The sequence below is a fragment of the Schistosoma haematobium genome, chromosome 6, assembly GCF_000699445.3.
Source record: "Schistosoma haematobium chromosome 6, whole genome shotgun sequence".
NCBI lineage: Eukaryota > Metazoa > Platyhelminthes > Trematoda > Strigeidida > Schistosomatidae > Schistosoma > Schistosoma haematobium.
In genome coordinates, this window is record NC_067201.1 from 2,966,611 (window position 1) to 2,991,740 (window position 25,130).

Sequence of the window (25,130 nt, forward strand, 5' to 3'; positions counted from 1 at the left end):
ACATTTTCAAGATAACAGTTATGAAATAAAAACTTGACGCACATCGTAGACCTTTTGACTAATCTGGCCCCAAATGCCCTGGTATGGCCGAGAGCGGGGTGGGTCCGCCCTCCCTCTCAAAATGCTCTCACACGGCCACGCGTATACAGCCTGTGCCAGGGAAGTCCTACTCACTGCCTTCTCGCACCACGGGTGTTGTTTACAAAATTGAGAGGACGAAAAGCGAATGTCCGGCGCTTTAACCGGATCCCAAACCAAATCAATGGCGCACATGTGCTCCAATATCCTGAGTGAACAAATGGCGTATGAACCAATCATTGGTCACTGGCTACCATTGGACTGCATCTCCTCACGATGCTCCACTGCCTTGTGGGTTAGACCTTTAGGTCAAAGGCTCGTTGTGTGGCCCCTTAAGAAAACCACCTGCTTCGGTCTGGGCACCCGGGCAGTATCACAACCCGCACACACACAAATATGGTGTGGCTCATATACATTTGGTGCCCGTTTGTACCAATATTTATGTGTTGAAATAAATAAATAAAAATAAATAGCCTCATGTCGTATAAAAGTAGCTTACGGTTTTGCCAGGTAAGGATATCATCAATCGATGAAAATAATTTTGAATCTCAAATTCGTAAGTAATCACAGTGTTGAGCTCCCAAAGTGAGAAACTAGGGCGTAGTTATAACCATACGTTGAAGAATGAAATAAAACGTTTAAATAAAAGACAATAGAATTGATTATGTACACTCAAACTACTTTTTAATAGTTAGTAGTACAAAATATGGAAGACAGTAGAAAAAATATGAGCTTCAGAAATCACAAATGTTTACGATTTTTTGAAGTCCAAACGATCGAAATCGTTAACTTATAACTTATCTTGGTTAACAAATGATTTTAGTATCTACATATATTTAAGCATGTAGAAACTCTAACTGAAAATATGTCTACTCTTATATGAGTCTTTTGGAAAACAAATAAGAACAGTTATCGAACATATTTTACGGAGATCGTTTCATTGGGTGTGAATCAGAGGTTCCATCCACACTATCTGTAGTCTCTGAGATATATGTTTAACGGATGATTGCTTTTACCTGACTGACTGGTCAAGGGAAGTCCAAATGATTTGTCCAGACATAATAAATTCGTTTACATTGGCGATAAGTTAAAATCCAATCTGACAGGATAACATACTCAGTAGGTATGATCAACACTTCATATCTGTTATAATTCTGCATTCTGTTAACAATGATATGTGACTAAACGACTGAGTGAGCACTTGGTACTCATCAACAAGAATTATTTGCAGTAATAAAAGAGGTGATGATACTGCAGAAATCTTGTTCATCACCATCCAACTGAGGTAGATACCTGTCTCTACCTTTCTCATTAGAACTCCGGGAAATGTATCACGAAGCTAGTCAGTAGTGAGTACATGGCAATTATCAGTATAGGGTTGTGGAGATGATTAAGTTTTTGATTGAAATTTATTTTAACACATAGATATTGGTACAAGGAGGCACCAAATAGATATGCGCCATATAAATCATTCTATTTATGTGAAGGCTGCTATAATGTCCACACACTCAAACAGAAACATGTGGTTTTTTTTAGGGAGCTACACCCAGAGCCTTCGACCTATAAGACTGATCCACAAAACAGTGGAATAACGTTAGGCGATACAATCCCATGGTAGTCGTTAGCTAACAATAGGTTCATACACCATTTGTTACCTCAGGATCCTGGAACGCATGTGCACCATTGTTTGGGAATCAGGGTTTTCCAACTCCTCTACGTGGACTCCCCGTGTCCACCAACCCGGTTAAAGTGCTTTACATTTGCTTTTTGTCCTCTCAATTTCGTAAATCGCGAGAAAGCATTGAATAGGACTTCCCAAAAAGTGTATACACATGATCATGTTAAGGCATTTTAAGAGAGAGAGAGAGAGCTGACTCTCACCACTCTCGACCATACCAGTGAATTTGGTAGCAATAAATCGCTTAAGAAATACAATTACCAAATAAAAACAAACTAAACTTGTTATTGAAATCTATTTATTTCAGAAATTCTTTTATTGTTCCCTATTATAAAGATAATAAAATAGGAATTCACTTCAATTCATTTAACTTCATTCATTCAATAGATTATGTTATATAGAAAAGAATACTATGTTGAATTATTATTCAATAGTCAATATATGAAATTCATTTCATTGTTAGTTGATCATCTTATTCTAATTATAACAACTTAGAAGATTTCGGGATTTGTTTAACTATTCAAAATAGAAGGTTTTTAGAAGAAAACAATATGATAGTGTTATATCCCGTTAAGTATAATGAATGGTAACTTTTGGGATCCATTTATGGACCGGTACTATGTGTATATTTTGTATTGTATAATTGTTACGTAACTAAACTGTTCATATTCATGTCGCTCTTATTATAAGCTTTAATTGGACCCATAGACTATTACTATACGATTTACCATTCTTGAGTTATGGCCTGTCTATTAATTACTACCTCCCCCATTCACAGCCACATTTGGCTAATTCTTGTACAAATGTTGTTTCCTATTTTATGGTACGATGTAGTCTGTTTGGTTTCTATATAAATCAAGTATGTTTGAAACAGATGATTCATATTACAGAGGCTTGGATTGGTGCTCTGGACTTAACTGGCTGGGCTGGGCTGGGCGGAAAGCAGGACCAATCAGAGCTCTAGGCTGTTCGCACTTACTTTACGCGTCCTTGATCCGGTCGATAATTCACTGCTCTCTAATCGGCGGTCACAAGTCATAACAGTTGGCGACGGGGTATAAAAAAAACTACGATCCAAAGTCAGCCTGTAATTGGACGAAATTCATTCTAATTATTTCGAGTAATCAGCATCCAGATTTCTCATCAGTGTCCTTGAACGACATTGGTCATTATTCATACAGTAATTTTCATTACCAGTGCTGATTCAAAAAAAGAATCTCCCTTGAGATCAATTACAGCTGCTATTTGAGCGATAGTTGGAGTTCTTAGTTTAATTACGCACGCAGCTGCTGAATCACTCATGCTTTAGAGATGCGACAGAAGTGGATGGATTAATTTCTCAATTGCATACTGAGCTACAGAATGATTGCAACCTCCATGGATCCTCGATAAGCCGTACTTCGAACGAAACAGCAGTCCTTCAAGATCCTCCCAGTGGTCCAGTACTCTCCATTTCAGAAACATGCCCGGTAACTGATTCACACTCCATTATCCTCGAAACAGCATATGCAGAGAGTGACTTATCGAGCTCACAAAAAGATGGTTAAGCATGCATAGATTAAAATTATGTCCAGATAATGATGTCTTTTCTTCTTCTCTCTTTATTTATCACATCACTAATCTGTATTTAAGTATGCCCGCCAATAAGTCTTATATATGACTTAAAAACTGTCCAATATTGATTAAAACTGATGATCGTAGTCAGCACAAATCAATATCTGAGGATCAATGCAAATTTCAACAGAAAAGTTAAGTATCAGATTACACCTCAATGATTTATATAATTGAGCACTGCTGTAACGAGGTATCTAGAATAGCCTAGAGAAAAGCTATTCCCTATCCCATTGAAAGTGTGGTATGTTGGGATCTATTTATAGACTAGTACTATACATCTATTTTGTATTGTATAATTGTTAAGTAACTAAACTACGCGTATTGGTGTTCCTCTCATTATAAGCTTTATTTTGACTTATAAACTATTATTATACGGTCTAACATTCTTGAGTTATGCCTAGTCTTTCAATTACAATCTCCCACATTCACAAGCACATTTGACTAAATCTTGTACAAATGTTGTTTCCTATTTTATGGTACGATATGGTCTGTTTGGTTGGTATATAAACCCAGTATGTTTGAAATATACGATTTAAACCGTGGAGACTGAGATTTGTGTTCTAGACTGTAACAGGTAGGGCTAGATGGGAAGAAAGACCTTCATTGATCCGATCGATAATTCACTGCTCCCTAATTGACGATATCGTTAAATTATACATGAATAGGTCACACAGGTCACAAGTTATAACCGATGTTTTACGTATACAAGATAAATTTATATTATGACAAGTGAAAAGAAAGAATATCAAAGTAAATAGAGGTCTTCTTGAATGTTGTCATGTTAATCATAATAATAATAATAATAGCAATAGTAAAGACATAAGGTTATAAGTATCAATCAATCAGTCAGTCAGCTACAACACAGGACCAGGCATTGGTTCAACTTACTACACCTTATCATCACAACAAGATGAATACTGAATTGATTGAAGTAGTTCATTCAATGATGGTAATATATATAGATCTAAGAATATTGTCCGTTTCCATTCGAATTAAATATGTTTTATCATAATAATCCACCATCTTATGAATAACATATAATATCTTAGAAATGAATTTGGTAAAAAACTATTTATATAAGCTTGAATAGCATGCCCTATATAACCGAATATTTCCTGTTCAACACCTAACATATTTAATGCATGTTGAACATAAATTTTTGGATCAGGAATCAATAATGACATTTTACAATAACCATTCATTGCTGTAGATACAAACATTGGACAAACTGTTTGAATATGAATACGATGATCATAGTTCTCATTCGAAATGGATCTAGATAATTGATTCACAAATGATTTTGTTGCTGAATATAATGATAAAAATGGAAATGCTCTATAACCAGAATGTGATCCAATATTAATGATAGCCATACCAGTTGTTGATTGTTTTAACATTTTTGGTAATACTAAATGGGTCATCATAGCAATCGGTAAAGTATTACAAAAAACGATGTTTTTAATAAAATCTATAGTTATATAGTCTGCTGTTGCGTAATAGTCTAATTTAGGAACACCCATACCAACATTATTGACTAAACAAGCAATTGATGATAATTGATCTATAGCTTCTTGTATTCTTTGATAGACATCAGTCTGTGATAAAGAAAAGAACAAAACGTGAATGGATGAATATATATGGAAGGTTTTAGAAGATTTAGTTTTTTTTCTCATTTAGAACTTAGAGAAAACTGGACAGATATAACATAAAAATATGAGGGTATTTCATGGAGTTTTGTTGTTTGAGCTGAATGGTTTGGTCGTGGAACTTTCATTGTTCTTCTCAACGACATCATCAGCATATTAGCTGTATGTATCCGATTTTCTGCCAATTATGTAAATGAGAGCTATAAAACTTTCATGGTGAACATATATTGTTAAAGGACTAGATTGATCTATAACTGCTCCATTTCACTCAATTAATGATAGGACATTTTACGGACTGCACACTAACAATCCCACTAAGAATCGAAACTGGGACATTTATATTTTAAATGAAATTTATGACGTTTAATTTATTTAACAGGGTCCAAATGACTGATTAGTTAAAATTTCATTGAATCATATTATCACATAACGGTTTAACTCATTTCCTATATGTCAAGTTAGTTTAGATTTTGTTTTCATTCTCTTTTCACTCAAATGAATTTATTGTGTTGTTAATACTACTTGTGGATATTCAGTAAGCAAGTGCATTTGGAAAAACTTTTGAACGTATGGTATCACATACGTTTATTTGTTTCTAGCTTACTTACTTACAACTGTTACTCCCAATGGAACATAGGCCGCTGACCAGCATTCTCCAACCCATTCTGTCTTAGGCCTTACTTTCCAGTTCTATTCAATTTTTGTTCATTTTTCTCACGTCTGTCTCCATTTCTCGGTGTAATGTGTTCTTTGATCTTTCTCTTCTACTTTGGCCTTTAGGATTCCATATGAGGGCTTACCTTGTAATTCAGTTGTGTGCTTTCCTCGATTTCTGTCCTATCGACTTCCAGTGCTTCTTCCTGATTTCTTCCTTCTCTGGGATCTGGTTTTTTCTCTTCTACAGTAGATTGTTGCTGATAGTGTCTGTGACTGGTAAACGGATCCGAAGTATTTTGCATAGATAACTGTTAAAAAACGCTTGTGTCTTCTGAATGATGGCTTTCGTAGTTCTCTAAGTTTCCGCCCGATACAGTAGAACTGTCTTCATATTTGTATTGAAAATTCTGACTTTGATGTTGGCAGTTGTCAATTGTTTTGAATTTGAGATATTCTGCTCTTGCTTTTCCAATCCTCGCCTTCATGTCTACATCAAATTCATCGTGTTCATCGGTGATGCTGCCCAAATATTTAAATATTTTTATATCTTCCAGAGCTTCTGTGTGATTTGTTTTAAGGCATTCACATTAAATAACAAACCTCACTCTATTTATTACTTTAAATACATTCTCTCATCTACCGAAACAGCTATTGCCGTTTGTTTGCATTCCTTGAATCTTTATTTAAAAGCAATATCATTCATGTGTTTTTGTACTCTTAGTCTTCATTTGACTGCTGATAGTCATCATAGACTTTAGGTACATCTACTGGCTATCATTGACGTTATGGTATATTGTAATTATTCTCTATCCAATTATTATAAGAAGCCTGTTTCACTCTAATACATATATATGAACGAGTTAATTGCTGCAAATACCTAACAAGATGAGTTACACAACTTGTTTACCTATACTTCGTAATAATCGAATCGTGATAAGTCTTGCGGATTGAACGCTATATTCGTCTCCTAAGTTATTCTTTAACCCCCAAGCTAGAACTATACAGCGACCTGAACACCAGAGAGAATACGCAAAGTATGCGAGAAGTACTTTACTCCAAAATTCATTTCAAAACAGAAAATAAAGAGTTTTTATAATATTTTAAATGCCCTTGGGTTGCTAGAAGATTCCGGAATGCTACTAAACATAGTAGCAGTGTAGCAATCAGCCAATCAGAACATCTGCATGTGAAGTTTCGCCCCCTTGATATTTTTGGCTAAAACTTCAAGTGAACGCTGATTGGAGGAAACGCTTCTTAGTGTTTCCTGATGCTTGCTTGTCTTTTGCGAGAAATTTGGCGGATCACCCCGACAAATCGTTCTTTAGATAAATAGTTAATTTGAATATCGATTTTAAGCGCTGAGTGGTTGGACGCTTCGAAAGATTTAACCATATGCATAATCTTAACACACGTTAATCTTAGTAGCGATTTTGCAGAATTTTATCCAGTTGGAATGAGGTATTTACCTTATTCTAACTAATTCTGTTTTGCTTTTATGGCCCGCTAGTTATCCCGTAACTTATTCGCCAATCAAAATACGACTTATTCGCACTTATAGTGTACTAAACCAATGACGTTCGTTCGATTTGATCAGCCTAGCGTCCTATTGATCCGTTGCTCGCCTAACCCGTCCACTTGAGTCCAGAACGCCAACAATAGCTTCCACTATGTGAATCATTTATTTCAAACCTACTTGGTTTATATACCAAACAAACAGACCGCAACGCACCATAAAATAGGAAATAACAGTCATACACAATAAAGCCAAAAAGTGGCTGTGAATGTGAGAGACTGTAATGACTTGACTGGGTATAACTCAAGAACGGTAAATCGCATCATAATAATCTATGGGTCAAAATGAAGCTAATAATAAGGGGAATATAGATATACACAATCTAGTTACTGGGTAGTCATACCATAAGAATATATAGATAATATTAGCCAATTAATATGTCTCAGAAGTTACTCGTAATGTAATCTTCACTAGGATATAACAAATTCTTTCTTCATGCACTATGAAATCTTTTTTTTATACATTACCACCACTGCATTAACTACTGCTATGAATCCGGTGTTCATCTTGCTGTACTAATGAGGTATGACAACTTGGACCGATGCATGTATGTGCCTGGTCCTATGTTGTTGCAGACTGACTGACTGACTGATACCTTATTCCAACCAATGATGATTCGATTTTCCATAAAAAATGTCTTGGCAATTATAACAATAAACCTGAAGATTTTCAATGTCAATTACATAGAAGCGGTGATTGATAGAAAACCATAAATCTATGTTTGTATTAGTTAGTACTTATCAACAAAGAATACCTGAGAACTTAAAAGGATTTGAATACATTTCACCCAATTTTACAATCTGGTACATTATCATCACTGATCTACTCAGATGACAATTAACCACCTGAATGACTGAGATAGTTTTAAAAAAAATACTTTATTGACCAGAAATCTCAACATATTGCTTGTCATTTCGAATCAATTTAACTATTGACAACAGTATGAAATCATCTATGGAATTTCATCAATACTAGAGGATGTAACAAACATGACACCTTAGATTACTCACTGCCCAGTAACAAATATGTCATTTACAATTACAATCTAACTAACTAGTATAGGGGTTGTGGAGATAATTAAGTTTTGATTGAGATCATGAACCGAGTGATGTTAGACCATCACAATTGAAAACCTGGGAGCACTGGACGGCCGTTTCGTCCTATTGTGGGACTCTTCAGCAGTGCCGGCTCAGTGGTCCAGTTGGTTAAGCGTTCGAGCGCGAGACCGAAGGCCCTGGGTTCGAATCCCGCTCGCGGGATCGTGGATGCGCACTGCTGAGGAGTCCCACAATAGGACGAAACGGCCGTCCAGTGCTTCCAGGTTTTCAATTGTGATGGTCTAACATCAATCGGTTCATGATCTCAATCAAAAATCTAACTATCGATTAAAAGGTATATTTATACACAAATATACACTTACACTTGTAAAATCAGCTGTTACTATTCTTGTCTCTACATGATAATTACGTTCAATCTCATTAGCAACATTCAAAAGTTTCTCTTCATTTCTACTAATCAACATAATTTTTAAACCATCATTAGCTAATTCTTCTGCATATACTTTACCAATTCCATCTGTTGCACCAGTGACAATTGCCCATTCACCAGCTTCTTTCAATAATTTCCTTTTAGAAAATAATCTCTTTCCAATTGTATAAATGAATATGATGTATAGAAGAGAGATGAGTTGTTTCATTAGAAATAAACCAATTATAACACGAATGAGATAGATCCAATCCATCTATAAAATGGAAAATTAGACAATTGATAACTTGAAGATACTAAAGAATAACATGTTGAAGGTAAAAAGCAAATTAAAGAAATCTTGGAATTTATGGAAATTCTTCCATTTAAACTAAGAGTTAGTACAGAGCAGTTTTTTGATCATCATCATCAAACGTTCAACTTGTTATTGATTTGATCAAATATTGGTCATTAGTAGATATAGATTGTTAAAGATTACCAAACTAGTATAAAACAACAATTCTTCTTCTTCTTCTTCTGATATGGTGCAAAAGTTTGTACTGATGATGTCGTTCAGAAGGACGATGAAAGCTCCATACTTAAACCATCCAGTTCAGAGAACAAAAACTCATCAAAATCTTCTTCTTCATAGCCTATATATATATATACATGTATATGTCATCACCATAACTTTTAATTCCTTAGTGATAACGGTAATCATGAAATCGTTTCGATCATTTACTCATCACTTCAACTGATGATGATGATGATGATGATGATGATGATGATGATGATGATGATGATGATGATGATGATGATGATGATGATGATGATGATGATGATGATGATGATGATGATGATGATGATGATGATGATGATGATGATGATGATGATGATGATGATGATGATGATGATGATGATGATGATGATGATGATGATGATGATGATGATGATGATGATGATGATGATGATGATGATGATGATGATGATGATGATGATGATGATGATGATGATGATGATGATGATGATGATGATGATGATGATGATGATGATGATGATGATGATGATGATGATGATGATGATGATGATGATGATGATGATGATGATGATGATGATGATGATGATGATGATGATGATGATGATGATGATGATGATGATGATGATGATGATGATGATGATGATGATGATGATGATGATGATGATGATGATGATGATGATGATGATGATGATGATGATGATGATGATGATGATGATGATGATGATGATGATGATGATGATGATGATGATGATGATGATGATGATGATGATGATGATGATGATGATGATGATGATGATGATGATGATGATGATGATGATGATGATGATGATGATGATGATGATGATGATGATGATGATGATGATGATGATGATGATGATGATGATGATGATGATGATGATGATGATGATGATGATGATGATGATGATGATGATGATGATGATGATGATGATGATGATGATGATGATGATGATGATGATGATGATGATGATGATGATGATGATGATGATGATGATGATGATGATGATGATGATGATGATGATGATGATGATGATGATGATGATGATGATGATGATGATGATGATGATGATGATGATGATGATGATGATGATGATGATGATGATGATGATGATGATGATGATGATGATGATGATGATGATGATGATGATGATGATGATGATGATGATGATGATGATGATGATGATGATGATGATGATGATGATGATGATGATGATGATGATGATGATGATGATGATGATGATGATGATGATGATGATGATGATGATGATGATGATGATGATGATGATGATGATGATGATGATGATTATAAGGAGGAGGAGGTGGAGGAGGAGGAGGTGGAGGAGGACTAGAAGTGGGATCAGAAATACCAATTGTATTCGCTAACCTTTGCTACTCGTACATGTACACATTTTCAATAATGTATTATTATACTATATACAATAATAATTATACTAATTCCATATCATATTGAATAGGTTTTTTTGTTACCATAACACTGACCATTATGAATAACTTACTTAATATTAATAACTTCTTGTAATAAATAATTTATATTCCATTAGTAGACACGTTCTCATTCATATTAATGAGTATTGGCATTGTAATATTCAATCATATGATTAATGATTGAATATAATCAATCAAATAGATGAACTTGTATTTGTTGGCATCATTCATTGATTATCAACGTGATGTATATATCCATGATGAATGAAGGAATGGAAGTATTATGTGCATAAATGACACGATTTATCATTGAATTCACTTGTGTATATATATATTTGTTCATTAAGCACAATTGATAAGATCTAATATGACTTAATTAGATAATGATTGATAATAAGTGGATAAGAAATATCGACTGAAATTAATCCGTTTTATTGAGTTTTATCAGTATAAGGTTGTGGAGATGATTAAGTTTTTGATTGAGATCATGAACTGATTGATGTTTGATCATCACTGAAAACCTGAGAGCAATGGACAGCCGTTCCGTCCTATTGTGAGACTTCTCAGCAGTGCGCATCCACGATCCCGCTCGCGGGATCCGAACCCAGGGCCTTCAATCTCGCACGTAAACGCTTAACCTCTAGACTATTAAGTCAGCATCTAATGGTGTTAATGTCTAACCTCAACTAATCCACGAAATCACTCCACCATCTTTCATTGTACTGAGGTAGATACCTGTCTCCACAGAGATTAGCTCCACTGGTTACGGTTTCTCACTAGAACTCCGGGAAATGTTTCACGAAGCTAGCCACTAATGAGTACATGGCAATTATCAGTATAGGGTTGTGGAGATTATTCAGTTTTTGATTGAGATAATGAACCGATTGATGTTACTTATTTATTTTTAGTTTTGTTTGATCACTATCTGATACATAATGTTCTGTTTTGATGAAATCACTTCCAGCGAAGGCCTTCTCACTACTTTCTCGCGGTGAGAATGTTGTTTACAAAAGTGAGAGGATGTAGAGCGAATGTTCGGCGCCTTAACCTAGTTGATGGATATGGAGGATCTACCTAGGATAGTTGGAAAATCCTAGTTTCAGCTATCAGAGCTCAGTAGCTAAGTGGATAACGCGTTGGCATATGAAGAGAACAGTAGTGGGTTAGAGTACCAGAGTGAAAATCAACTCTGAGGTGCAGAAACATCTAGCTGACGAGTTCCAAATAGGACGAAGCGGAGCGCATCCTGGAATCTAATGCTAGCCACTATCCATCTTTGCATGTACTATCTTTTATTTTACGAAAAAATTCATGTACAGAACTGTAAGATACAAAATGTAAAAATATTATACCTACTACTGTGTAATAATAATATTTAGAGTTCATTCAAAGTATATCATGAATACATAGATTACGTAATCAATACACGTTACTGTATCACAATTTAACCGGAACAAGGTGATTACACATTTTTAATGGTGTATTTTTTAAATGATTTATAATTTATTGAATTATTAGATTTGTCAATAACCAATGTTCATTGATCAATCAAATTGATATGAAACTATTTGATAACGATCGGATTTTCTTCGTCTACACAAATGAGACTTCATCTACCTTAGATGGATATCTACAATAGCTTCCCTTCTAGTGTCTATTCTACAGGACTTCAACACAACTCAGATCAAGAACATGTGATTAGTCTGACTGGAACGTAAATATATTTCCATACTAGAAACCTACAACGATCTGACAAAATCCAACAACAATAAACAATCAATAATAAGGATAGGAGAATATATAACTCATCTAACATTTGTCAGACTATCTACAAGTCTGACTAAGTGAACAAACAATCATTATTATCAAAAGTGGGGTTTGGTGGATATTATAGCAATTTCATTAGTTGAGATGATGAGTCAGTTGAAGCTAGACCATCATGGAAAACCTGGAAGCATTGAACGACCATTTCGTCCTATTGTAGGATTCCTCAGAAGTTCGTATTCACGATCACTCCTCGAGAGATTCGGACCCGGGAACTATCAGTCTCGCACGCGAACACTTAACCACTAGACCACTGAGCCGACCGCCATCTAACGTTGTTAATTTATAACTTTAACTAATTCACGAAATTGAGCGACATATCTACCATTGTCTTCATTGAGTTACTATCTCACAAGAGACTCGGTTGAACTCCACTGATCACTACTTCTCACGAGAACTCCACGAAATACCTCATGAAGCCAGTCATTATCATTCTTACTCACAAATCAGAAACATTTTCAAGATTGTTTAAATGTTGGATAAACAATCTAAATAGTTATATTTCTGATCGATATTCTATTGAATGACTCTGACAAAGTAAAGTGAATGACATCTTATTTAAAGTAGATCTTATTAAATAAATCTCTTATGAAAAGCACCAATGTTTTAATGAGAGATTCCATATAATCAATTTATTTATGATTTAGGTAACATGTAATAGTTTAGCAAAACGATTAAAAATAAAGTATAAAAGATGGATATATATATGTAATGAACGAGAAGTCAGATGGAGATAACCATTGTATTTTCCAATACAGACTATAGAATATCTTCGTAAAATATGAGAACTATACATCAAATGCTTCAATTACAAACCATCCTTCAATTATCCCTCCTATATATTGTATGATTTTTTTTCAAGTTACAATCCCTTTCTATTTTCATTTCTGTTTTCTTCAATTTAATCTTCTTAGTTTTCTGGCCACTTGTATTTAAACACTTCCAGGAAAGTCTCACTCACTGCCTTCTCGTTGTGTGGGTATTGTTTACGAAGTTGAGAGCACGGAAAGTGAATGGCCGACGCTTTGTCTGGGTTGGTGGACACGGAGAGTCCACCTAGGGGAGTTGAAAAACCCTGATTCCAAACCAATGGTGCACATGCGTTCCAGGATCCTGAGGTAACAAATGGTGTATGAACCAATTATTAGTCACCGGCTACCATGAGATTGCCTTCTACCAATCATTATGTGTTTAAGTAAAATAAAATAAAAAGCCTTCTACTGACAGCTATTCAAGTTTTGATCAATGTTACACACTGTTTATGTTGAAGTTAAACACTAACATTGTTGAATGCCGGCTCAGTGGTCTACAGGTTAAGCATTTGCGCGCGAGACAGATAGTTTCTCGTGAGGCAGGACCGTAGATGTGCATCGCTGATGAGTCTCATGCTAAGACGAAACGGCAGTCCAATGTTTTACGGTTTTCCATTGTGGTCTAGCTTTAATTGGCCCATAAATCCAACTATTAAATTACTAATATCTTCACAAAACCTCCTTCTGATAATATATATGTTTACCTGAGGAAAAACTGAATGATTTAAGGCTGAAAAATATTGATTGATCCGTGTGATTATGTATACTTTACTCAATTTTTCTCTTATGTTCATAGCTTGATTTATGAACTTATCTTAGCTATGAAGCTAGTGAAAACTAGGGAATACTGAATGGCCGTTTCGTCCTGGTATTGGACTTTTTAATAGTGTCATCAAAAGGTTTTTCTGATATATGGTTGCTCTATGTCGTGACGGCTTTTGAGAAGCACGATGGAGCTTCCAGAAGCTCTAAAGAGCAGAAGAGTTGCCACTCAATCAGAACTTGATGGTGCTTTTTTTAGAATATCAACGTTGCATGCTACGGTTGGACAGTCGCATGACTTTTGTCATTGTGGATTAGTTGAATTATAATGATGTTATAGCTGATGCTGATATCTATGAACAGCCATGATTTTTGGTACATTTTTGACTCTTACCTAATAATCACTTATCCCGTTTCTTCTGTCTTCTGATTTAAGACCGTTGGAGTTCTGTGAATTTGAGTACCCTTAATTGTTTATCGTGTTCGGCGTTAATCAAGTAAAAGACCTAACACTCTACGAAGACTTTAGCAAATGGCGGGAGTTGTGATGAGTAACTACGTGTCATGTCCATTCTCATTTTGTCTAGGTAACTAATTCTCAATCTAACTCGGTTTAAAGGTTTACTGAGATTGTAATCTAATAGATTATAAAGGAGTTTAACTGATAATAAATACAGTTGGTAATTTCTTGGCGCTATCAGAAATAGAGCATATTTAGTACGAAGTTACAGGACCATTTCATTTCGTTGAATGAAAACATTTGTTGATTCAGTAGCCTACGTTACTATCATGAAATGATTTTTTGATAGATCCAACCATGTTGGTTAATGCTGACTATTCTGTTGTGGTTCATAATGCTATATTTATTGATGATGAGAGACGAATGACAATGTTCAGACAAGGTCCATTGTGCGTTAGATCCTAAATTTCAAAATTACTTAAAGTTCGTTTTAATCTCTAAATTCATTATTTCCTCTCGTATCACATGATTTATACCTGATACTTTCCACTATCTTGACAATTTCATCTCAATGTACTTGTATAGTGTGACAACTTGAGCCAAAAATTCGCCAGGTTTCTGAATTGTGTATACTCCACTTTGCTAGTTACAGCTTATGTTGAGCTTTGCACAATGTGACTTCGCTGCTATGATCACCTTTTGAAAATGGTTATGTATCTCTGTTGACTTTTTAATTTCACATATTTAATCACAGCCAAATTAATACATTCATTCATTTGTACTCAAACAATACAAAATCACACAATATTTCATTTCTTATCTAACACTAATTAAACTCATTACTCCCGATCGTTGCTGCTACCTTGAGGTCGTGGTCGGGCTTACCTATCGTGATGAAACAAACGAGCTATACTGGATGGAACAATTATTCCACAAGGTCCTACTATGTCAGACAGGTCGGTTGAAGAGCGGTAAGACTAAAAGTAACAAACTCAAGGTCCGAAGGCGAAGTTGTACTGCTGACTGTACAGAGGTGTGACAGCAGTAAGGTATTTCTTTCAGACAACCAGCATGACAGCGATTCTTCCTTCCCACAAGGAAGGTTGGGGTTAGAAAAGTTTGACCCTAAAAATGCACACCTCGTCTTATCCGTCTCTGTCGGTAAGCTAACACAAAAATTACTCACAGAAAAATCGTGTTTGACCGACCTCAAGCAGTTGTCCCTTGGGCACTGCGGTCACGCTCTCAGGTCACTAAGACCACCTCCAATCCAATTTCCTTTTCAGGTACCTCCAGGAGAACTCTTCCACGGTGTGGGCACCCGGAAGTGATAATCGCCCGCATACCTCTCACAGCACTCAAGATCACTGTATTCATAATCAATATCTCTCTTCAATTCCCTTAAACTTATTACAAATTAAATTAATTGGATTATCTATATTAGTAATTATTTATATGTTATTGACTTCTAATATACTCAAACTGTGAATGCATTTTCATCGTCCTGAAAGATAATATATAATATGTAATATGTGGTTCATAACATCATTCAAAAATTGCTAGAAAAAAACCCACTGGGAATGATTATAAAGGAATTCAAACTACTTATATATTCATTATCAGTAGTACACGTCATATTAAATGAAAAGATAGGACTTAGAATATGCAGTTAATCAATTATAAACAATTTTAGAAGTATTCATGATTGATACTACTATTGAATCGCAAACCTACCTGATGGTGTGAATGTTTCGTGTTACTGTAAATATGTAAACATATGGATGTTATTGTAAAGAATATTTTCTATTTATTGTTTTTATGACTATTTCATATTTTAACAATTGAGGAAATGATATGATTCTATATTGATTCAAGTTCCTGTTCCCATTGTTTCTAATCTCTATTAGATATAATCGGTCGATTATCATTTTTAGTTGACTGGATGATCACGAATAAGTTATGTGAATGAGTCAGACAATCAGGAGCTGATTGACATTGGAATTCAAAGATTAGGAATAAAGTATGATAGAATAAGATCATGAGTATTTGTGAGTAGTTACTTTATATAATTCACAAATGTACGTTAGTTTAAAGACTTCATGAATGATAACAAGAGAACTGTTATTTGACAAAGTAAGTTAGTAATCATCATTTTTGGTAAGCATGAACAATAACATGGAGGGTTAACTGTTCACTACTGATTAGAATGGTGTATCTTACATATTAAACGAACTGATAATCCCTTCAAGTAATCTCATTCACTTCTCTTCCAAACAAAAATTAGAGAATTTAACAATCCTCTAAATGTACAGTGATTAACACCTAGTAAAACTTAAATGCTTACAATAATTCTCAACTGTTTATCTATCAATTTCATATAGTTTGACTGATAATGATTATCGAACTCTACCTGGGGTTCCTCTGGGGCTACTGCCAGTCCAAAGCCCACAAAAAGAAGGAGGGTTGGGCATGGGGTTAGCGACCCCACTCCGTAGAAAACTAACCCGCTTAAAAAAACGAAACAGACAAAATAATTTAAACCATTTAAACTTTGTCCTGGAAGTTGGAAGGTCTTCATTGAGAAGAGTTATGACATCTCATGATGAATGCCGAATTCCTTCGGAAGTCACGAGACCTTTTCTGACTACCAAAGTAACCATTTATCTAAGTACATGAAATGCTTGTATAATGTGAGAGACCGAGAGAGTTATCCAAGTTGCTGCCAAAATGAAAAACAAACACACATCGAACCTGATAGATTGAACGATTTTCATACGAAAAGCGATGGTAAACTATTGATAAATTGAACATCATTATCCAATCCATAAATCTTTTTTTTTTATTTTTTAAAACTGAACTTCTGTCAAATACACTTTCATTCATTACAAAATACATTTTGTTGCTAAATAAGAAAAACAAATATTTCAATCACAAGTTTCATTAAAACACACATATATTGACATTGATCATTTGCATTGATCATTCATCTTGACATTTGATTGGATCATTTAGCACATAATCACATTGAATTGATCGAGTATATTAGTTTCTCTCTCTCTCTCTTTTTTTTTGGTTTTTCACTCATCATTAACAAGTAAGTTGTTAAAATTAATTAATCTAATGTTTAAATGAGATACTATGCAGTAAAGTTTTGTAATTCCTTCAAAGTGTATGCTAAATGTAAATATGTGAATGATAAATATTTGTCAAGATATTGGGATTACTGAATGGGTAATAAGAAATAGATTTTGTACAATTATATAATTGTCTCATGTCTATTGGACAAATCAAGAGCGGTAAAGTAGGAGGATCAGACAACATTCTAGTAGAAGTACTGAAAGTAAATGTAGAAGTAATGGCAAAGATACTCAACATTATCTTCAACAAGATTTGAAATGAAGAACAAGTACCAACAGACTGGAAAGAAAGACACTTCATCAAGACATCAAAGAAAGACGATCTTAGCAAGTGTAACAACTATAAAGGCATCACTCTTCTCTCAATACCAGGAAAAGTCTTCAACAGGGTATTGTTAAACAAAATGAAGGACTCCGTAGACGCCCAAATTTGAGACCAACAGGATGGATTCCGTAAGGATCGATAGTGTACAGACCAAATCTCAACACTACAGATCATTGTGGAACAATCAATTGAATGGAATTCATTACTCTACATCAACTTCATTGACTACGACAAAGTATTTGACAGCATGGACAGGAAAGCACTATGGAAACATCTTCGATACTACGGCGTACCCGAAAAGATAGTCAATATCATACGGAATTCCTATGATGGATTAAACTGCAAAGTCGTGCATGAGGGGACAGGTCACAGACTCATTCGAAGTAAAGATAGGTGTTAAAAAAGGTTGTTTACTCTCACCCATTCTCTACCTGCTGGTGATCGACTGGATCATGAAGACGCCAACATCTGGGGGCGGGGGAGAAGTACTGGATACAGTGGACAGCTAGGATGCAGTTGGACGACCTTCGCAGATGATCTGGCTCTTCTGTCGCACACGCAAAAACAAATGTAGTAGAAGAAGACCAGTGAAGCAGCATGCTAAGCAGCAGTAGGTCTCAACATACACAAAGTGAAAGGCAAGATTCTCTGGTCCAACACAGCATGCACCAACCGAATCACAATTGACGGAGAAGATTTGGAAGATGTAAAAGCCTTCAGATATTTGGGCAGCATCATTGATGAACATGGTGGACCTGATGTAGATGTGAAGGCGCGGGTTGGAAAAGCAAGAATAGCGTATCTACAATTGAAGAACATCTGGAACTCAGAACAATTGTTAATTAACACCATAGTCAGAATTTTCAATACAAATGTCAAAACAATTCTACTGTATGGAGTGGAAACCTGGAGAACTACGAAAGCCAAAATCCAGAAGATACAGGTGTTTTTTAACAGTTATCTATGCAAAATACTTCGGATCCGTTTACCAGTCACAGACACTATCAGCAACAATCTATTGTAGGAGAGAACAAACCAGATTGTAGCAGAGGAAGAAATCAGGAAGAAGTGGTGGAAGTGGATAGGATGCACATTGAGGGAGGCACCCAACTGCGTCACAAGGCAAGACACCAAATGGAATGCTCAAGGCCAAAGTAAGAGAGGAAGACCAAAGAACACATTACACCGAGAAATGGAGAGACATGAGAAAAATGAACAAAATAGGACAGAACTGGAAAGTAAGACTCAGGACAGAATGGGTTGGCGAATGCTGGTCAGCGGCCTATGTTCCATTGGTAGTAAGAGGCATAAGTAGGTAAGTAGTTAATATATTTGTCTATTGCAAATATAAGGAGGAATTTAATTAATTATCATCAACATCTCTACTCTTTTGAATGTTGGATTGTATGAACCCGCCTCAGAAGTGGTTGAGTCCACAACCATTTAGTCTTCTGGTGCGTATGATAATTCTTTAGAGCTAAGCTACAATTGCACCTACTATAGGCTTTCAGTACTTTACAGTCTCTGACTGATATCAGTTCATAATGAAAATGTATATTAAGTTAAATCATTGAATAGGTTAACATCTTCAAGTTATCAATTGTCTAATTTTCCATTTTATAGATGGATTGGATCTATCTCATTCGTGTTATAATTGGTTTATTTCTAATGAAACAACTCATCTCTCTTCTATACATCATATTCATTTATACAATTGGAAAGAGATTATTTTCTAAAAGGAAATTATTGAAAGAAGCTGGTGAATGGGCAATTGTCACTGGTGCAACAGATGGAATTGGTAAAGTATATGCAGAAGAATTAGCTAATGATGGTTTAAAAATTATGTTGATTAGTAGAAATGAAGAGAAACTTTTGAATGTTGCTAATGAGATTGAACGTAATTATCATGTAGAGACAAGAATAGTAACAGCTGATTTTACAAAGGTAAGCCAGTATAGTGAGATTATAACTTATGGACCACCTTTGAGCGACGTTAGACTGACATTGAGAGTGTTTACCTACATATCACGTCTAAATGACGGTATATATAGGTTAAGATTCTAATTAATTATAAGATTGTTATGGTAGTCTTTATTTAGATACTGTATGATCTTTCGAAATCGACATTTAAATCAATGACTATTCAATTGTACTGAGAATCTAAACGACTATGTATATACCTTTCCGTAGGTTGTGTTATGATTATAACTACTTCATTCAATATTATATTTTTGGTACAAAATAGAATGGTCAGCAGAAAATATTTCAAAAACTTTTTATTTCTTATTTCTTGATCGATCCTGATGATAAATATTCAGTGATCGTCAGGTAGAAGTTAGTAGTCCAATCAATCGACATTTAGCTCATGTATATTGTTTTAGCTGTATACTGCCAGCAATCACAATATATCTGATTGGGCCTTTTATAACTTGTACAACGAAAGATTGTACATTTTTCAGAAATGCACCTGAACAGGTTATGCGATGAATAGGTATAAAATAAACAAAATTAGATGATTTTATTTGTTGAGGTCATTAGTCAATTAAAGCTAGACCAACATGGTCTCGCATGCAAGACGGATAGGTCCTGAGTTCAAATTTCGTGAGGCGAGATCGTGGATGGGAACTGCTGAAGAGTCTCATAATAAGACGAAACGGTTGTTCAGTGTTCCCAGGTTTTCCATAGTGGTCTAGCTTCAATAAACTCATGATTTAAACTATTAAAATCACTATAATATCCACAGAAGCCCCTTCTTAAGTTAGATAACTTGCTGAAATATCAAGATGACTGGAACAGGTATTCTAGATATTCAAACAGGCGGCCAAATTTCTCTTATATATTTAATTTTTTTTAATGATAGCTTAAGGAAAATAACTACTGATATCTGAATTCCATAAAGAAAATATCATCAAAATTGCATTGATAATATAGGTATTTGAGAGTATTATTAGTGATGAATTAAGATTATTTGAATATTAAGAAAAAGTTTAGTACTGACCAGTCAGTCAGTCAGTCAGTTACATCGTAGGGCTAGGCATATATATGCATCGGTCCAAGTAGCCTTACCTCATTAGCACAACAAGATGAATACCGGATTCATAGATGTAATTAATTCAGTGGTGGTTGATTGATTAATTGGGATTTATAATAATAGTTCTTTTGTATCTCAAAACATGATAGATGTATATATCTCGGGTATAATACAAAAAGCATAATCTATAATATCATGGAATGAGATTGTTAAATTTTAAATAAGAAAGATTAGTTCAGCGAAGAGTTCATTCTTTGCAGCAACATTCAGAATAGTATTGTTCAGCCGATCATTGCTTACTAATAATCTTAAAGATAAATTATCGCATTTACCAATCTACTTGCTCATGTAGAGCTATGTATATAGGTCGTTCGATGGGTACTTTATCCAAAAGAATTCAGGAACATTATCCGGCGTGGCTACGAAGACGACGAAATGGTTCAATAAGAAGTTCAATAATCGAACACCTTGTGAACACAGGTTACTCAATCAAGACAGACTCTACGTTTTCTTTGCATTGACGAAACAATAGCCCTATCTTTCTTTATTTTACCTCACTGTTACCATGTCTAACAGAAGTTTATTATCATCCTAAGAAAATAAAACATAAGTATATATTCATTTACGATTGTACGACTTTGAAAATGAATTCACCGAAAATACAACACTTCACTAAACTAATCTTTCTTATTTAATGTCTCAATGAGTATATTCCGTTTGTTAAATTTTACTCAAAGTCTATCAGTAATATGTAGCTGATAATTTTTTTTTTTTTGAAATCATTTAGTATAATCATGAAATTATGATTTGGTTAATGGACTGTAATCAAAGAAGTATTGATTGCAAATTCATAAAAGATTAGAGAGTTTGTTTAATGGATTAGAATTAAACTCATTGATAGAATTATATCACGTTTAGAACGAGATCTTAGAGTTTTATGGGATCTTTTTTTAGATCAATTTCATAGTTTCTCAAATTGATTAGCATATGTATTACTAATAGTACAATGAAGTACATCTTTGTCTGCTGTATTACTTCTCAGGATCTATACAGTTTACCTTGTAAATAAGTTTCCATATGTATTTGTTCCTAAATTTGTCCTTTATGTTTTCTATATGAACAAGAATCCTATCTAGCTTGTAGGCGAAGTGATATAAAATAGTTGCATACTAATGAAAAACACTTGTCTATTACTCCCTATTCTAAGTGATTGTCTCTTTAAGCTAATTTCAAACTAAAAATTGTTTTATATCAGAACGGGTTTTTTTGGATATTATAGTAATTTCATTGGTTGAGATCATGAGTCAATTGAAACTAGACCACCATGGAAAACCCTAAAAGCACTGAACGACAGTTTCGTCCTATTGTCGGATTCCTCATCAGTGCGCATCCACGATCCCGCCTCGTGAGATTCAAACTCAGGATACATCGGTCTCACGCGCGAGCGATTAACGTTTAGACCACTGAGCTGGCCGGCATCCAACAGTGTTAATGTCTAACTTTAACTAATTCATGAAATTGAGCCACACATCCGCCATCATCTTCAATGAGTTACTATCTCACAACAGACCCAGTTGAACTCCACTGATCACTGCTTCTCACTAGAACTCTAGCTTCAAATGACTCATGATCTCAACCAACTGAAATTATTATATCCCATATTCATTAATTCACGTTTTGTTCTTTTCTTTATCACAGACTGATGTCTATCAAAGAATACAAGAAGCTATAGATCAATTATCATCAATTGCTTGTTTAGTCAATAATGTTGGTATGGGTGTTCCTAAATTAGACTATTACGCAACAGCAGACTATATAACTATAGATTTTATTAAAAACATCGTTTTTTGTAATACTTTACCGATTGCTATGATGACCCATTTAGTATTACCAAAAATGTTAAAACAATCAACAACTGGTATGGCTATCATTAATATTGGATCACATTCTGGTTATAGAGCATTTCCATTTTTATCATTATATTCAGCAACAAAATCATTTGTGAATCAATTATCTAGATCCATTTCGAATGAGAACTATGATCATCGTATTCATATTCAAACAGTTTGTCCAATGTTTGTATCTACAGCAATGAATGGTTATTGTAAAATGTCATTATTTGTTCCAAATGCAAAAGACTATGGGAAATGTGCATTAGATATGTTAGGTGTTGAACAAGAAACATTTGGTTATATTGGTCATGCAATTAAAGAATATTTCACTAGTTTATTACCAAATTCAATTTGGAGATATTATATGTTATTTATGAAATCATGGTTTGATAAACATAAAAAACAATAAAATATTATAATGTATATTTTTAGTTGCCATGGTGAATAACCATGAAAAATCGATAGTTTCATATCACAAAATTTTGATTGATTTTTCTTAATCTTTAGTTTTTTTTTGTTGTTTCCATTATATATTAATCATACATTTGAAATCAATAATTAATTTCTATAATGATCTCATTTTTTTAATTCTAATTTATCAATGCTGATTTTTCTATAGAATAAGTGTGATAATCGATCAATATTTATATGTTCATGATTTATAAAGAGGTTATAGATGGATTTTGTAGAGATTTTAGTAATTTTTTAGTTGAATTCATAAGTCAAATGAAGTTAGATCATCATGGAAAATGTGAAAGCACTAGCACAGACGTTTCGTTCCAATATGAGACTCTTCAGCAGTGCGCATCCACGATGGCGCCCGTGAGGTTCGAATGCCTAACTTCTGGACCATTGAGCCGGTATCCAATGGTGTTAATATCTAACTTCGACTAATCCACGAAATTACGCCACTGTACGACTTGAGAATCATATACAAGAGTACCATAACATTAAGCTCAAACATTGTCTAGTATTTAAATCTAAGAAGTTGTTTCTTCCTTATTTAGATTTCTTGAGCTAGACCCTAATGTTGGGTTTACTCTGGGATTCGAGTCAAGTTTGTTTTGATTAAAACGCTAGCTCACTATCTAGTGAGTGCTATTGAGTCCGGATAACCAATCAGTTAAGGCAACATAAATGAATCTAATTTATAAGTGTTAATGTTTCTCCTTGTTGTAAATGTCAAGAACTGCAACTAAAATAGACCATTTGCTGTCATTGACATTAACTAGAGAAAAGATATATACGATTATAAGTTATGTACAATGAAACTATTGTCATCTGCTTTTTATGGAGGGAAAGGAGTCCACTTAAACTACAACTAATTTTAAAGAAATTTCAAATAACTAAGAGATTGAAGGTTGTGCACACCGTACATCCTGTTTCTGGTTACATATATACATAAACCAGAAAAGTTTATTCCATTAACTAAATTGAATTTGTTTAATTCTTTTCATTGGACTACTTCAGTACCACTTCAGTAAGTTGAACATTGATGAATGATATTCAATCATCTTTTCATGAACTGAAAATCATTCAGATGAACGACAATTGACATACAGAATGTATGCTATTGAACTGCAATAATATGATCTTACTATTAGTTGTTTAACAAAAGATTTAAATATCCTTGATTCTATCTATCATGTATACACATTATTGAGAAGTGTCATATAACGTACCAGTTTTCACTGGTTTTCATTTAGGTGTCTAGCGGGATATAGTTCACAATTACAAGTCGTATTGATTATTATGCCTTTCAAATTTTTGTTTTCATAATATAGAAAAGCTTTTTAGCTCCTCCATCATCAAAACTCATAATGATTATCGAGGTGAATTTCATCGTCTTCTATGTTCGTGAACACTTTTAAGCACTTGATTAAACATCATATAGTGTTGTACTCTGTGTATTATTATTGACACTAATAATACAAATAGCAGCTTTACTCAGAACTGTATGAAATTCTTAATAAAAGTGGAACATTATAATTATATGGTAGTTTTTATACAAAACATAATTCTGGTATGAATTAGCAACAATGAACTGGATAAAAATCATCTTCTGCAGGAATTATTTTGCGAGTTCTATTCAAGAAACACAGTATTTCTAATATCATTATCATTAAAAGTAACACTCACCTTTAAACCTTAACATTACTTCAAAGATATTTTATT

The 25,130-nt window shown here is 34.3% G+C and overlaps 2 protein-coding genes across 4 annotated transcripts; one reads left to right on the forward strand and one right to left on the reverse strand.

The window, feature by feature from the left end:
• Positions 1 to 2,507: 2,507 nt before the first annotated feature.
• On the reverse strand, positions 2,508 to 10,862 carry HSDL1_11 (Inactive hydroxysteroid dehydrogenase-like protein 1). Its single transcript, XM_035732798.2, has 3 exons — positions 10,784 to 10,862; positions 8,667 to 8,987; positions 2,508 to 4,965 (listed from the first exon to the last, which is right to left on the reverse strand). The coding sequence occupies exons 2-3, from the start codon at positions 8,985 to 8,987 to the stop codon at positions 4,363 to 4,365; spliced, it is 924 nt and encodes a 307-aa protein (XP_035585797.2). The 5' UTR covers positions 10,784 to 10,862; the 3' UTR covers positions 2,508 to 4,362.
• A 5,811-nt stretch (positions 10,863 to 16,673) lies between these two features.
• On the forward strand, positions 16,674 to 23,595 carry HSDL1_12 (Inactive hydroxysteroid dehydrogenase-like protein 1; the record flags this gene model as incomplete). Of its 3 annotated transcripts, none has more annotated exons than XM_035732797.2 (3): positions 16,674 to 16,703; positions 19,656 to 19,976; positions 22,762 to 23,595. In XM_035732797.2, 3 exons carry the CDS (start codon positions 16,674 to 16,676, stop codon positions 23,362 to 23,364), a joined length of 954 nt encoding a protein of 317 aa, XP_035585796.1. In that variant the 3' UTR covers positions 23,365 to 23,595. The 3 variants fall into 3 exon arrangements, with proteins under 3 accessions (XP_035585796.1, XP_051065276.1, XP_051065277.1); XM_051216684.1 differs by lacking the exon at positions 16,674 to 16,703 and adding an exon at positions 17,496 to 19,347; XM_051216685.1 differs by lacking the exon at positions 16,674 to 16,703 and adding an exon at positions 17,685 to 17,750.
• Between the last annotated feature and the right edge of the window lie 1,535 nt (positions 23,596 to 25,130).